The 14,741-nt window shown below is 45.7% G+C and overlaps 1 protein-coding gene across 1 annotated transcript; it reads right to left on the bottom strand.

The window, feature by feature from the left end:
- Positions 1 to 3,628: 3,628 nt before the first annotated feature.
- Positions 3,629 to 14,503, bottom strand: Nms (neuromedin S). The gene is made up of 10 exons (XM_032899522.1): positions 14,418 to 14,503; positions 12,374 to 12,429; positions 12,018 to 12,068; positions 9,882 to 9,905; positions 9,738 to 9,791; positions 7,818 to 7,901; positions 6,834 to 6,869; positions 6,167 to 6,208; positions 4,960 to 5,003; positions 3,629 to 3,693 (listed from the first exon to the last, which is right to left on the bottom strand). Exons 1-9 carry the CDS (start codon positions 14,491 to 14,493, stop codon positions 4,968 to 4,970), a joined length of 459 nt encoding a protein of 152 aa, XP_032755413.1. The 5' UTR covers positions 14,494 to 14,503; the 3' UTR covers positions 3,629 to 3,693; positions 4,960 to 4,967.
- Between the last annotated feature and the right edge of the window lie 238 nt (positions 14,504 to 14,741).

The following is a 14,741-nucleotide window of genomic DNA, read 5'->3' as shown; positions in this document are numbered from 1 at the left end:
CCTCATAACCCATGGCGGCTTCTCTCTCCTCCATCCACCTTCTTCTCCTCTTTGCTTTCCTCCAACCCCAAGCCCCAAAAAACTTATGTCTCTTCTGCCCACCTATTGACTGTTGGCATCTTTATTTACCAATCAGAAAAAACTTGGGGGCAGGGTCACTCAGTGTCTCCATGCAGACTCTCTCATCCCTGGGGCAACCACTCTTGGGGGCCTAAACTTAGCATTAGACTACAAGCAATATTAGGCCAACCCACTACATATCTCCCTGTTGATTATAGACCCTGCAAGCCAACAACTGAAAGCATCACAGATAAAAGAGTTCAGTGACCCTAAGTTCATCCTTGGGATACTGATATGAAATTTAGGCTTAAATAGAAGAATTTGGGCAGGGGACAGGAGGCATCTGGTTAAATGGCACTGCTCACAGTGTGGCCTGTTGGTCATTATCTCAGGTCTGGATCTGCAAGGTGGCTTGAAGAAGACATTGCTGCTTGAGGTGACAAATTGATTCTTACAAGATGATTACTCCTGTTTGGGTGATGTCATCATAGGGAAGGCCCCATCATGAAGCTCTGCAATTTCTGGAACCCAAAGGAACTTGAAGGTTTGGGACAATGATTGATGTGATTGTTTGAGTGAGAATGGGCTCCGCGGGCTCAAATGTTTGAATGCTTGATCCCAAGTTGGTTGAACTGTCTAGGAAGGATTAGGAGGTGTGCCCTTGTTGGAGGAGCTGTGTCACTGGGGTGACCTTTGAGGTTCCAAAAGCTCTCACAACTCCCAGTTAGCTCTCTCTGCCTCTCTCACTGACCTTGCTTGAGCCTACATGGTAGCTGAGAGCACCCTTGCTTTCATCTTGTGAAGGGCTGCAGTCAACGACTTTCTGTGCTTAGAAGATGAACATTATCTACGTAGAGACTTTATCTGGGCCTAGCACTCAAACTACTTAGAAGGGGCACTTGCTTAAAGTGACTTCATAAGGAATTGTTTGTCAGAGAACAGGCCAGAGGTCTCACCTTAGAGGGAAGAAGTTGCTGGTTGGTTTAGTTTTTAAGACTGTTTGGGGGGCCCACTGATGGGTCCTTGCTGGACTGCTGTGGACAAACGACTGTGTGTGAAGACCCCGTCTGTTGGAGGCACCTCACATTAAGCTCGAGATGCCTGGGACCCCGATGACAAGGAAGAAACACCTGCCGGGGGTACCGTGTTTCAGAGCCTGAGGCTATGGCCTCTTGTGGGCCCCAGTATGAGTACTCAGAGGCCCCAAGGCTTTCTTCTTTGGCCCAAGCACCTCATGATGTCATTCTGCAATGGCCCTTAGTAGTTACCACCCTCCTTATCTATTTACAGTTCTTCCTCTTCCCTTCCTGATTAAACCGTTATTGGGTGATCTGGCAAGACCTAGTAGGAACCTGTTTGCTATCCAGGGACTAGATGTTCCTAATAATATTAAAGTGAAGGCTGTTCATGAATTCAAGAGTAACGTATGTTACAGTGACTCCCTCAGGGTGGAAATGAAAGTAACCTAGAGCCACGGGCAGAGATGAGTAAGTTTGTAGTTGTTTCTCCAATCTTATTTTCAATTCTGTATGTTAAAACCAGGATGGTTGGGTTTAGGAACGATGGTGGTAACCCCCTAGGCAGTCTTCTTACAGGTAAACTTAGGATGGTTTTATAAACAGACAGAGGGGGCCCAAAAATTACAAAGACTGCAGGGTCAGCAGTATGGCCTCATGTTTGCTCTTTTATGAAGCCAACTGCAATACTGCTGCCCCTGACCTCACCAGAGACTGGTGGCAGGGAGATAAAAAAAATGTGCTTGCTGTAAAACTTTTTGTTTCAGATTGTATGGTTCCCCTTTTTCCTGTTCTAAATCTGTATTATTCTGTGTTACAAGAAAATGTTGGCACAGGAAAATAGAGAAGCATTTTTCCACCCCCTATGAACTTTGCAACCCAACTTCCTTGTATGATTTCAATAAAAGACTGGGTCTGAGTCAAATCTAGGTGAGCACCCTGACTCCTGAGTTCAAGGCCTCCCTAGGCAAAAAAGAGCGCTTGTCAGTATTGTATCTCAATTGTGTGTTTTTTATTTGCCTGCCAGTTATCCATAGTCCTTGATGACTCGTTTCCAGGCTGAACCCAAGCACAAGTCCACTCTACTCCACATCACCAGAGAGGGCTTGGCAAGAGAGCTTTCAACTCAGATGCTACACCTCAGAAACGTGACTGTGTCCCTTCACTGGCCAATGCCAGGCAGAGGTTGGTTTGCTCATCTCTTCCAACCATGCTGTCTTAGGACTTGAGATCTACTGGGAGACTTCAGAATGCAGGGCTCAGACTCAGGAAAGAGGCCTAGGAATGCTAAGAATTAGGTCAGAACCCTAACTAAAATGTCTCAGGGGAAGACTTTAATATGTGAAGAAGAACAGAAGAAACTAAAAGAGGGTGGCCGGTGCCACGACCGCTCTTCATGCTGTGCACCCATCTCCTGCACCACCCTCTGCTGGGCTTGCTCTCCAGAGTGTTCCCAGAGAAGATGCCTGAGAAGTAAAGGCCTAGGTCCCACGGTTCCCCGGCAATCTGGAGCTGTTGCTCCTTAACCTCTCGATGTTAACCATAGGGAAGTGGCTGTGTGGGGGCCAGCTGACTTGTGCGTCTAGTGGGTGGAGCAAGTTCCTTGTGTGTACTGTGGAACGAAGAGCCTTTCAAGTAAAATTACAGCCGACGCATCGACACCAACGCGAGTCCACGCCCTTGTGTGCCGAATCGACACCAACTGAGTCCACGCCCTTGTGTGCCGCATCGACACCAACGCAGTCCACGCCCTTGTGTGCCGCATCGACACCAACTGAGTCCACGCCCTGGTGTGCCGCATCGACGCCAACTGAGTCCACGCCCTTGTGTGCACCGTCTCTTACGTTCTCAGAAATGGATCTCAAGAAGGTGTTCCTTTTACAAACCCCGTCTTGCCAAGCGGGAAGCAGAAGCAAGTGCTCTGGAGTGTCCCTTACCCAGACATTCCCGTTCAAACCTTGGTTACCAGTCTGTGGTGCTACAATAGTGGAACCTTAAGAAGGGAAGCCTAGGGGCAGAACTTAGGGCATTGGAACCCTGTCCTCTAAGGAATTAGTGGAACCCCCATCTCCTCCCTCTTGTTGATTCCCATCTGCCATGAGGTAGGTAAACAATCCCTTCCCTTACACGCTTTCTCCATGGTGTACGCTGAGGCTACGGAGTCAAAGCCGCAGGCCAAGAAGACCACAAGGAAAGAAGCCACACCCCCAAACAAACCATCCATGCTTTTAATTAATATTAAACTAATATTAATTAATACACCGGGTATTTACTACAGAAATGGAAGTTGACTGATACATCAAAGCCACCCATCTAGAAAGCAGAGTGAGGATCTGATGTCAGCATCTTAGCCTGTCCTCAATCTATGCGTTCAGTTGTCAACAAGTTAGGTAGATTGTTCCGTACCCAAATCAGTAAATTCTTAGGAACCTGTCCAGGGAACGTACCCATTCCCACAGTCTTCCAAGGAAAATGAAGATGATACAACGGTGCCGCTTTGTCCTTTCTACGACTAAGTATTTTGGAGAGCATGGGACAACAGAAATATAGTCAAATGTACACATAAATTAGCTTGACATTTCCTCCAAAGATGCACACTGTCTTGTGACATAGGATTCTGCAAAACAAAAGATGTGTTCAATGTAAGTGCAGTTTCCCCCTCAGGGTCAAGATGAGGGCCAAATGCAAGCAATTGTGGACACATTCCACAGCCACCCATTGGTGTGACGTACCACAGATTCCTACATCGGACTTACAATATTTATGTTTGGTGTCTTATTAGGTCATTGCATTTGTATTAGTCTTTTGGCCTCTAAGAATGCCTTACTCCTGTCTTTGCCAGGATGATGACAGCTTCCTCGGGCTCCTTGGACTCTGATGCTGGCAGCAGACAATGCTCATACCTTCCTGGGACTAGATCCTCAGGAGAGACAGCAAGCTAGAGTCACTTCTATGCATGGACTTCCTTGTCTGAGGGCCTTCTCAAGGGTACCACCTCAACATACCAGGGTACTGATGTCCTCACAGTAAGAGTCAAATGGCGGGGTGGGAGGTGTGGAAGGTTAACTCGGACTGCATGAGGCTCTATCTTCATTTCTATCACAACTCTGTCTAGAAACAACATACTTCTAAAAACCAGTGTTGGAGGACCCTGCTATTAAGATCACAGTCCTCCACATCTGGATAGCTCTCTGACCTCGGCACAAACCACAGGACACTTTTTCTCAGCAGGGCCTCCCTGTCTCCACTGACCTCATCTGGAGTGTCTCTGTGCACAGGCGCCTGACCTTATCTAGAGGATGACCACACACAGAGCTTCCTGCAATTCTGCCTGCTTCATCACATAAGTCCCGCTCAGCCCTTCCCACCATATGATAATTAGCAGCCCTTCCTGCCTATATGATTATTAGATGCCAGGTTATGACCAATCAACCATTCCCACCCATATGATAATTAGGTGTTGTTATGACCAATCAGCCCTTCCCACCCATATGATAATTAGGTACCATGTTATAACCAATCTGTCCTTCCTGCCCATAACCCCAAGAACCCTTATGTACCTTTCCCCTGGTATATAAATTCATGACCCCATGGAACAATAAAATGAGCTGCCTCTCTGGTGCTCACTCCTGAAGGTTCTTTAGTCAGACAGCAAAACCCTGCTTGCTGCCTCTGCCGCCTTTGCCCTAGGGGCCAGTGTGAAAGCAAAGGCTTGTAACAGTTCTGGAGCAGCCTGCTTCTGCCTGATCAGGTTAAGGTTCTATGGTGCTATAGAGAAGCAGCGCCCTTCCTTTGAACAATAGCATCCCCACCTTCTGCCCCAACACCTCCAAGTCAGACACAGAATATTTGCATAGAATAACAAAGAGGAAATGGAGCAAACCTTGCCGTCTACTGGACTTTGTCAGTGTATCTTCCATTCCTAGGCTGAAAAACAAACGTGAGGGAGAAAGTCTTATAAATGTTGAGACACAACTGCTTGGGCTTTCTCTCCACTAAACACGAAGGCCTTGCTTTCCCAACTGAGCTTTCACTCCCATCCTTGGACACTTACCTGGCAAGTCTCCTACATCCTCTTGGGCAATAATCTAGGCCCTCACTGCTGCCTGGAACCTGACACCCATTTCCTACCTCACCTTCCCCTTTAGACTCAGCTCAGGTGAGAGGATCTATTCTCCAGACTTCTCAGGTGGAGACACAACAGTGACCAACTGCTTCTCAGAGCTCTTTCCAGAAACCAGCACGTTACCCAATCAGGAAGATCAAAAAGGCAGAAACTGGGGAGAACTGATAAGGACTCCCCAGGTCAGAGAAGTTAGGGAAATAAAGATCGGTGGGATTTTCCATGACATTCTCCAGAGCCCTCGATGAGCCAGGTGTGCTGTGGATTGTCAGGAAGGCTGAGAGCTATGTCTTCTTCTTCTTCTTTTTTTTTTTTTTTTTTTTTTTTTTTTTTTTTTGGAGCTGGGGACCAACCCAGGGCCTTGTGCTCTCTAGGCAAGTGCTCTACCACTGAGCTAAATCCCCAACCCCGAGAGCTATGTCTTCTAATCTCATATCACCACCATCATCATCATCATCACCATCATCCTCCTCCTCCTCCTCATCCTCCAAGATACTAACACCAGGGATCCACAGCATACAACTCAGGTTGTCATGGATTAGTTAGATCCTCTCACATTTGGGATACAAACATGGAAAAGCTAAGACCTTCTTGCAGCTAATGAATAGAGCAAAACTGAAAACACTATGTCCTTGGCAATGACCTCTCTGTCATTTGGGAAGAAAGATGGAACCTGGACGCCTTGTGCAGTGTGGTGTGAGGTCATGAATCCTGAAATGCAATGTTTGGAACTGTGGACTCTGGTTTACCGAGTATCTTTCCATCAACAGAAGTCCCAACCCTTTGCCCTCCAAGCTCCTAGAATAAAGGCATGCTCAGCCTATGTCTTATTGCTCTTTTTCTCATGCAAGTTGGTAAGAAATTTTCACTGCGCCACACCCTCCCTGGAGGTGAGCAGTGCCCATCTGGTCCTGGCAGTTGGGATAACAGTGACAGTTAGAAATAGAAACAAGGAAATTTGCTATACCCTGAAAAGGAAAAATGGCCGCCCCAAGCTGGTGGTAGGATCCTGTAACACAAAAACACAGACTGTAACATAGTTACATTCTACAACGCAAAACCACAAACTGTTACATAGTTACATTCTAAGTCAAAGGTTCTTCAAAGTCCATGAGAAGGTTTCAAAAAGGATGGTCCCAGAGCAGCGGCAGAAAGAGATCCAGAGCAGTTGTTATTAATGAAAATTCTCAGAACCTGCCTCAGACTTATTAAATCTCAGGGTGGAACCCAGCTATCCCAATTTTAACCGTATTCTAATGCATGCTTAAGTCTGAGATTCACTGGTCTCTGGGGTTGGCACTGGCAGAAGAATTTTTCCTCTCTCTAAGCTTGTGCAATTGTACGTGAGGCCCTGAACTAGAGAGCAAGTCCCACATAACAGATGGCTCATGCGCCTCATCCAGGAGAGAAGAAATGAAATATTCACCATGCAAGGCATTAGCCATCTTTCAATGATCTCTTTCTACCTCAGGCTAAGCCCAGGGAATACTCAACTTCATTGTTTAAAGAAGATATTCAGGGGCCTCTGGGGAGATCTGTTCTATCCAAATGGGGCTGGAAGGACTGCAGGTTCCAGACACTTCCCTGCCCTTCTTTCTAGAGAATTCTAGAAGTCAACATTCTTGCTTACATACCTTCTTAGGGAAGTCTATAGTAGCCATCCTGGAATCCTGGGAAGGAATGAAGTACAAATTAATTAATCAGGAACCACACCCATAACCTCAAGACTGTATGGTGATGTCCTTCCTGGTTCATTCTAAGAATGTCAGAAGACAGCTGCCCAGAGGCAGTGGGCACCATAGCAGATATCAGAGCCGGTTACAAGGTCAGGAAGGGAAGCTTCAACCAGAGTTCACTCAACCAGAGTTGCAGTTTGGGATCCAAGTAGTTTAATTTGCTTACAACTTCAAATAACCCCAACTTTGAAGTGCACTTCTGCTTTAAGACAATTCTCCATGTCAAGCCGTTTTAGCATTTTTAACGTGTTTCTGGTTATAACTTGGTTTAAGAATGGAATTAGGATAGACCTGGAAACCTTTGTGCAGGCAGCAGGCTAGCTCAGGCAGTGTTCTAGAGGCCAAGCAATTTCCTGAAGTCTATGGACTTGTAGGCCTAAAGATAGGAAGGTTTTAGACAAAACAGGCCACGTTGGTCACTGTGACTGGGCTCAAGATAGCCAAAAGACATTTTTGTCTTTTTTTTTTTTATGTTGTGCAGCAAAACCTTGATTGATAATTTCTTAAATAATAGTTTGAAAAGGATCAGCTATGACTGTCCGTACTGAGATAAGGCCACAGGAAACAGAGATACCACTAAGGCAAATTTCACGATGGAACGAAGGGACGAAATTGGAATGTAACACAAAACAGATACAAAGCATACGATGAGCCGAGAGGAAAGGGACCGCACTGGACCACACGGTCCCTCCTTGGTCCTTCCGGTTGCAACAGTGTGGGGTTAGAGATTGGCAAGGTTAAGCGGCCAGTGTTCTGCCCCCAGATCCGGAGACTGAGGTTTAAGGAGAGAACTCAAATGAGCCGCATGGGGCGCTAGCACACATTTGCCACGGTGTGTAATGTTCCTACGTAGAACTATGGCAGAAGGAAAGAAGCACCTACTGGGTGCAGCAATCGTGGTAGTCTTTTCATCCTTCTGCTGGGAAGCTTGGCGGCCAGACGCATCAGTGGATGGACGGGAGCAAACTGCAACAGAGAGGTGCTGTGAGTCTCAGGAAGGCGCTGGCCGTAAGCTGTTGACTGCCGCGGAATCTTTCAGAGCCCCGGGGCCATGCTCATGCTTTTTGACTCCTCTCTCTTACAAATGGGTTTAATTTTCAGACAGGAACCCCAGCTCGAAATGTTTATGTTTTTAATAAAAAGCTTGCTGGTTTCAGTTCTAACACCACTTAGATATCTCCCCTTAGGATAAGTCGTTTGCTTCCTGGCATTAACCCTAAGCACTCCGTCCTATCCCTGAAGTAGCCTTGCCCTGGATCCTTTCTCTTTCTTCATGTGTGCTGTTCTGTTCTAGAGAGGAAGTGCTGGGGTGGGAGTGGCCCGCCCACTCGGGGGCATCCTACACTCTTGGTTGCACCTGCCTACACACACTCAGGTAAGGACATCTTTCCTGGCCCTCATGGGTCCCCCAGGTATGTTCGTTTAAAGTGGAACAACTATGGCCTCTTCCCTTCCTTGGTTTTTGGCTTCTTTGATGCTTTGTGGAAGCCGGCCCCTCCTTATCTAATTCTGTCCCTAGACCTAGTCCATGGATGACTCTGCCTCTTGGGAGAAACATATCTTTCTGAGTATTTGACAGTTTTAAGAATCCTGCTGAAGGGTTGGGGATTTAGCTCAGTGGTAGAGCGCTTGCCTAGAAAGCACAAGGCCCTGGGTTCGGTCCTCAGCTCCGAAAAAAAGAAAGGGAAAAAAAAATCCTGCTGAAGACTTAGGCAACCCTAAGTATATAAATACGTGGGTTTCTCATGGTGGAATTCCCAGGGGAGATTGTGATAGTGCATCTGATCCAAAGGAAAAAAAAAAGTTCTCCTAGTGTTTCTCAAATGCTGCCCTACATAAATCTGCCCTCACAAGCTGCTCCTGAGGGTCACTCAGAGTTTTAAACAAGTTTGTTGGGTATGGTGGTGCCCATCTGTGATTTTTGCAGCAGAGGTAGGGGAAGGCCAGCCTGGACTACATAGTGAGAACTTGTGTCAAAAAAAGGGTTTGCAGGTAGCGTCATGATACAGTGCTGGTTCCGCATGCACTAGGATTTGAGCCCCAGCACTGAAAGCACAGGTTAGAGATCATTGCTCTTGTTCCCATTGTGCGTCTGACAGCCACAGGTGAGGAGAGGCTCACCTCGGGAGGCAGCACTCTACAGGCCACACAGCACTTTTCAAAACACAAAGGTGGAAAGCGGTAAGGAGCAGTGGAGTTGGGCGTAGTACTTACCAAGCTCTTGTGCTTCTGGCTCCAAGTACACATTGTTAGCGGTCCTTCTAGGCTCCGCCCCACAGTTACCTGGCAACAGCCAGGTGCCTGACTCACTATAAAAGGTCCTGCTTGCCCCTTCCTCTCTCTTGCTCTCTTGCCTCTCGCTCTCTCACTCTCTTTCTCTTGCTCTCTCACTCTCTTGCTCTCTCACTCTCTTACTCTCTTGCTCTGTCACTCTCTCGCACTTACTGTTTCACTCTCTCGCTCTCTCACTCTCCCCACACCATACCTCACTCTACCAAACATCTTCCCAGTTCTCCCTTCTCTTTTTGATGAAACACGGCACGTGTATCTTACATCATTTCCTTTTTCTGCAGTTCCTTCTCTAACATTTCAGATCTGTCTGTCACCTATCACACTCAGGATGTCTTCATGAAGATATGTGATGAGAAAGAGACAGTTCTCTTGCTGCCCTGAGCAGGGAGGGGGAGCACCTGTGTCTAGGGGTTCCCTGCCTTTACATAGCTGTGCATGTACACGAGTTCCGAAGGCATGGAAGGTGCACAGAAGAGCGTGGGTTTTACAGGAAGTTCGTAAAGCACGGACCTCGGAGTTAACTGGATGTGTCGGCTTCCAAGCTCGGGAGTAGTGAAATAAAAACTGAACGGAAAAGGAAAGGTATGTTAGCACCACGTGTCACTTTCCCCAGACATGACACAGAGAATGTTTTAGATGCCACAAGATCCTCACCCTTTTGTATACATCCCGGCTTTCCTGGAAGAGAACGGAAAGGAAGGTTATGTGGAGTTTCACTCGAGCAGGTATCTGATGAAGTTTTTGGTCTAGGCCATGCTATGAGACTGACTGGATTTACTCAAATATTGTAAAACAGTCCAGTTGAGACAGGCTTTCGGGATGATGTTGACTTTTATCTCTTTATATCCTTTCAGTCTCAGGGAGGAAAACCCTTTCCTGTATTCCATAAAGATTAATAGTCTGTTCAACTCTTTTCCAGATGCTAACCAGCCTTCTCCACATTTCATATGTATCCTTCATACTTTCTTCTGTTCATAGAAAAATCAGTGTCAAGTTTTACTCATTTACCCATTTTCCCCAACTCTGAGGTACATACATCTTGAGGCAGGCTTGGTTTGTGTGACTCATTACTCCATCCCCAGGACCCGACACTGCTGTGACTTCAAGCATCTCTTCTGAGTCAATGAATAAATGACTCTCTAGCCACAGAACCTATTAGCCTTTTCCTGCCTAATGTCCTCCTGATGTCAGAAGGCAACCAGAAAAGTGGAGCCTGAGTGTCTGCAGGTGACATCCGTTGTTGAATAGAACCACTTCCAGGTTGCGTGATCATGGCCATCTCCTAAAGACACAGCCCTGGTCTATGGGGGGACAGAGAGGGAGTATATGAGGAGCTCCAGTAACCCATTCCAAACACAGGACAGTTGGGGCAACAATAAAGCCGAGAAGAGCCATTGCCTTTCTATTCATGATTCGATAATATTGGCATTCTCATTAATTCAGCAACTACTTGTTCTGTAGCCAAAAATAACAGGTGTGGTAGGTGTTGGGGAAATGAAAAACCATAAAAGGCAATCCTTTCCAACTAGGCCCTTGCATCTGGAAACCCCACAATCCATTTGAATGCCACAGCTGGCAGGGACAGCTGCACACCCACTGTCCTCGCTTATGTGGGGACACCACAGTGCTCACATGAAAAACATGGGAGCCACTATGGTGTGAGGCAGGGAGGTAGTTCAAAGAGGTGGAGAACGCCAAGCTCTCGCTTTCAGGCTTGGTCTAGATACCAGGACAATAAAAATGGTTTTAGTAATCATTCCCAAACATATGCACAGTAGCAAACTGAAAACAAGATGCAAGCCTCGTATCTTCACGAAGACGTCATGAGAGAGAAGGTGGCACTTGGATTTCGAGTGGGAAGTAGCTGCAACAAGAGGCACCCAGTGGCCATCACATGCCCTGCTGTGGGACTGAAAGCATGTCCCGGGTGCTGAAGCACTCAGTCGGGAATCACTGGGGTTGTTGCAACAATTACACCTACGGACCAGGCAAGCCAACTAAGGCGGAGAGCGATCAAGACACTGCCAGGGTTGAACGTCTTAGTCTGAGAGCCCGGGGTGTGGCTACAAGCTCTGAGGGAGGCTGAAGAGGAGGCCATCTAAAGATGTGAAGGGTGTGGTGTGTTTGGGAAACACTGAGATGAGGGGGTGTGGCCAGAGTGAGTGGTGCTGCGGTTTGGGGAAGTGTCCTGGGGAGAATTGTTGCTCAGAGTGAAAACTGATAGGCTACACTGAGAGTTGTGAGCTATCCCTCTCTCCTCCATTAGTCAGCATTGACTTTGTATCCACTGATCTCCTTTAATTGTGATTACTGTAGTTACTGTTAGACATGGCCCTTTACACAAGATCCACTGTGTTGGAGAACTGTTACACCATAACGCTTCTATCTATTATATACATGTCATGGGCATATAATTACATTTATAATATAGATAATATAATCTTTTTAAAAAGATGTATTTATTTATTATATATAAGCACACTGTAGCACCAGTCTTCAGACACACCAGAAGAGGGCATCAGATCCCATTACAGATGGTTGTGAGCCACCATGTGGTGGCTGGGATTTGAACTCTGGAAGAACAGTCAGTGTTGTTAACCACTGAGCCATCTCTCTAGCCCTAGGTAATATAATCTTAAGAATACATATGAAGTGCCAATATTTTGTGGTAATTTGTTTTGAATAGAGAAACTTGATTTTTCCTAAGACTGTATTTGATACACACACAAACACACATGCAGAACATTCTCTAGTAGACGGCTAAAGCATCACCTATTAATAGGTTCTTACCTTAGGCTGGTTAGAACATGTTTCCCTCTGGTTCAGAAAGTGTGCCAGTCGCTGAAAGACAAAATGAGGAAAATAAACCAATTACAAGAATAAATTCTTTCATTCATAGACTTCTCTTACAGCATATTTAAAACTCTAAAATTGTTCCATTTGTGAACCTTGAATTGTCTCCTCATGCAATGTAGCAAATTTCAATTCGGCTCTCAGGATGGCGTAAATGAGGCCATGCAACAACCGCAGTGAGGTTTTGCTGCAACTGAATATCGGATCTTAAGCTATTTAAGTGAACATTAACCACATGATATTTTCAAAGCTTGGAATAAATGCAGAGCTCACAGTGTTGCATAACAGCATACCTCAGGGTCCACAGCATCCAAGCCGTCAGGAGGACCAGCTAAAGGTTGAGAAGCTCCTATCACAAAAGATAGTCAACACATCAGCTCCAGAAAGAGGCCATAGCATTTGCTTCTGCGCCCGTGCCATAAAAAAAATATGCAGAGGTCATAATAGAATCCATCACAGTGCTGAGCAAAAGAAGTCATTGAGAAGGTAACAACTACGAAGATAACACAAGTTACCATAAGAGGAACTGAAAGGCTACCTCTACCTAATACACTCAGATCCACGATGTGTAACAACATTATTTTAAAACTGCATGGGTTCAGTTAAATGGGAGTTTCTAGTTCATCTGTTAGCAAATCAAGAAAGAAAGGGAAAACACTTAGGGAGCAAGTAAGTTTAACGTTGGTGGAATTTGTGAGGATTGAGTATTAAAAAATAATTCCAACAAAGTATGTGCATCTAGTCAGGACTTTTAGGACATGCAGGGATCTGCCTCTGTTCCATTAGCCACACTCCCCACCCCACACACAAACTGAAGAACCGAGTTCTGGAGAGAATTGCTACTAGCATGTCGTTGGAGCCTTCCAGCTCCCTTCTGATGTAAACAAACACATCTTTTCATTTACACATGATAAAACACTCAGACATTTATGTAGTTGAATCCATGAGGTAGGTCAACACCAACAAAATAAGATTAAATAAATACACATAGTGCCCTGAAGTTGTATATCTTAAAATGAGGGACAGCAGCTATATGGCTCAAGAGAAATTTACTTTAATAAGAATATACATACATACATATGTGCATGCATAAACACACACACATCACACATACACACACACACACACACACACACAGGGCTGGCTATTTGGTCTCTGAAATATGAGTCAAGAGAAAGCTGAAGCAATATTCTGGCATATTTTAACAACAGTGTCCAAGCCTCAATAAGTAATACCTGACTTGAAAGAATACCAGACCACGTAGAATTAAAGGTACATATAGTTTTCTTGAGAAAAACAAATTAGGTTGTCTATGTTAAGTCCCTTTAATCATTTTGAGAACTTCCACAAGTAAGAAATCGCCACACCTGCAGATCCCAACAAGAACACCTGATTTGAAGTCAGATGTTAGGATGTCACAGCTTAGTATAAAGATATTTTTTGTGATTGTGATCTCTTGAAAATGCAAGGTACTGCAAACCAATCCCGTGAAGTCTTATTTAGAGATCTGTGTTAATACAAAGATAAAGACCACAGAACCCTACCGTCAGGAAACAAAATCAAATAGGAAAAATAGGGAGGTAGGTATAAATATTAAATCAGAACCAAATTCTCAAAAGCAAACTATGAAACAAGATTTTCTAGGAATCCAGAGGGCCAGCAGCTAATTGTGGGGGGCTGGCCATGAACTGAAGGTTAGACAAAGTAACCTTTGTCTAAAAGTAACAGAATCCAGAAGGCGAGCTGGGAAACTGTAGAGGAGACCTGGCACTCTGGGGATGTTAAGCTGATATCATGTCTCATAATGCCCAAGTGTTGCAATTACTCTTTAGGAGAAAACAAACACATTATATTTTCCCTAGGTTCTCTATGCCTCTAAACCAAAATTCTAATGGAAAAATGCAAATAGTCCTTGTTTCCAATCAAGCGCTCCACTAATAGCCTACTTTCCTGCACACTGTGGCAACACCCTGGAGGTGCTGATCTGATCAGGGACTTCAGACCCTCTCCCCACTTCTGACTTCCTACAAACTGCTGCCCAGAAATCAGAGAGGAAGCATTCGGTCAGCACCGCGGACAGCGTCCGAGGTCTGCACAGTAGCTCTCCACTCTCTTCAGCTACCCATCAGCTTTCGGTTTGGGGGATTTTAAACCCAGATTTCCTCCCTGTGTTCTCCTCTCCGGTATCTCTGAAATAGAAGGTTAGACACAAGTGCCACTCCTCAAAACAAGAGGATAGAAGTGAAGGTAGGTAAAGGAAGAAAGCTCAGCTCCTTTGAGAACTACCCTGATGGGTAAAGATCTGCCTCAGTCTTCCACAGAACTCAGTCCCCTTACCTGAGGAGGGAATCTGTAGCATACAGAAGCAGTAGATGACCAGGATTGGAGGGAACTGAGGGAACGGGTGTTTCATCTTCGAGCTCTGGCTTCTCTTTGCAGACCACAGATGAGTACTGTTCAGAGAGGTGATGAGCATTTCCTGAGGGTCCAGAGGCAGAGATGACCCTCGCCCTGCATCTGTCCAGCCCAGGGCAAGAGGAACCTTTATTGGCAGAATCCTAGAGCCCATTGGCTAAGCACCAATCAGCTTTGCGCAGGAGGACCCTGGCTTTCTCATAAATGTCATGCTGGGCCCTTATTTGTAGAATAATATCCACCGAG

The sequence above is a fragment of the Rattus rattus genome, chromosome 4 (assembly GCF_011064425.1).
Source record: "Rattus rattus isolate New Zealand chromosome 4, Rrattus_CSIRO_v1, whole genome shotgun sequence".
NCBI lineage: Eukaryota > Metazoa > Chordata > Mammalia > Rodentia > Muridae > Rattus > Rattus rattus.
Note: the sequence above shows the minus strand (reverse complement) of the source record. Positions and strands in the feature narration are given on the sequence as shown.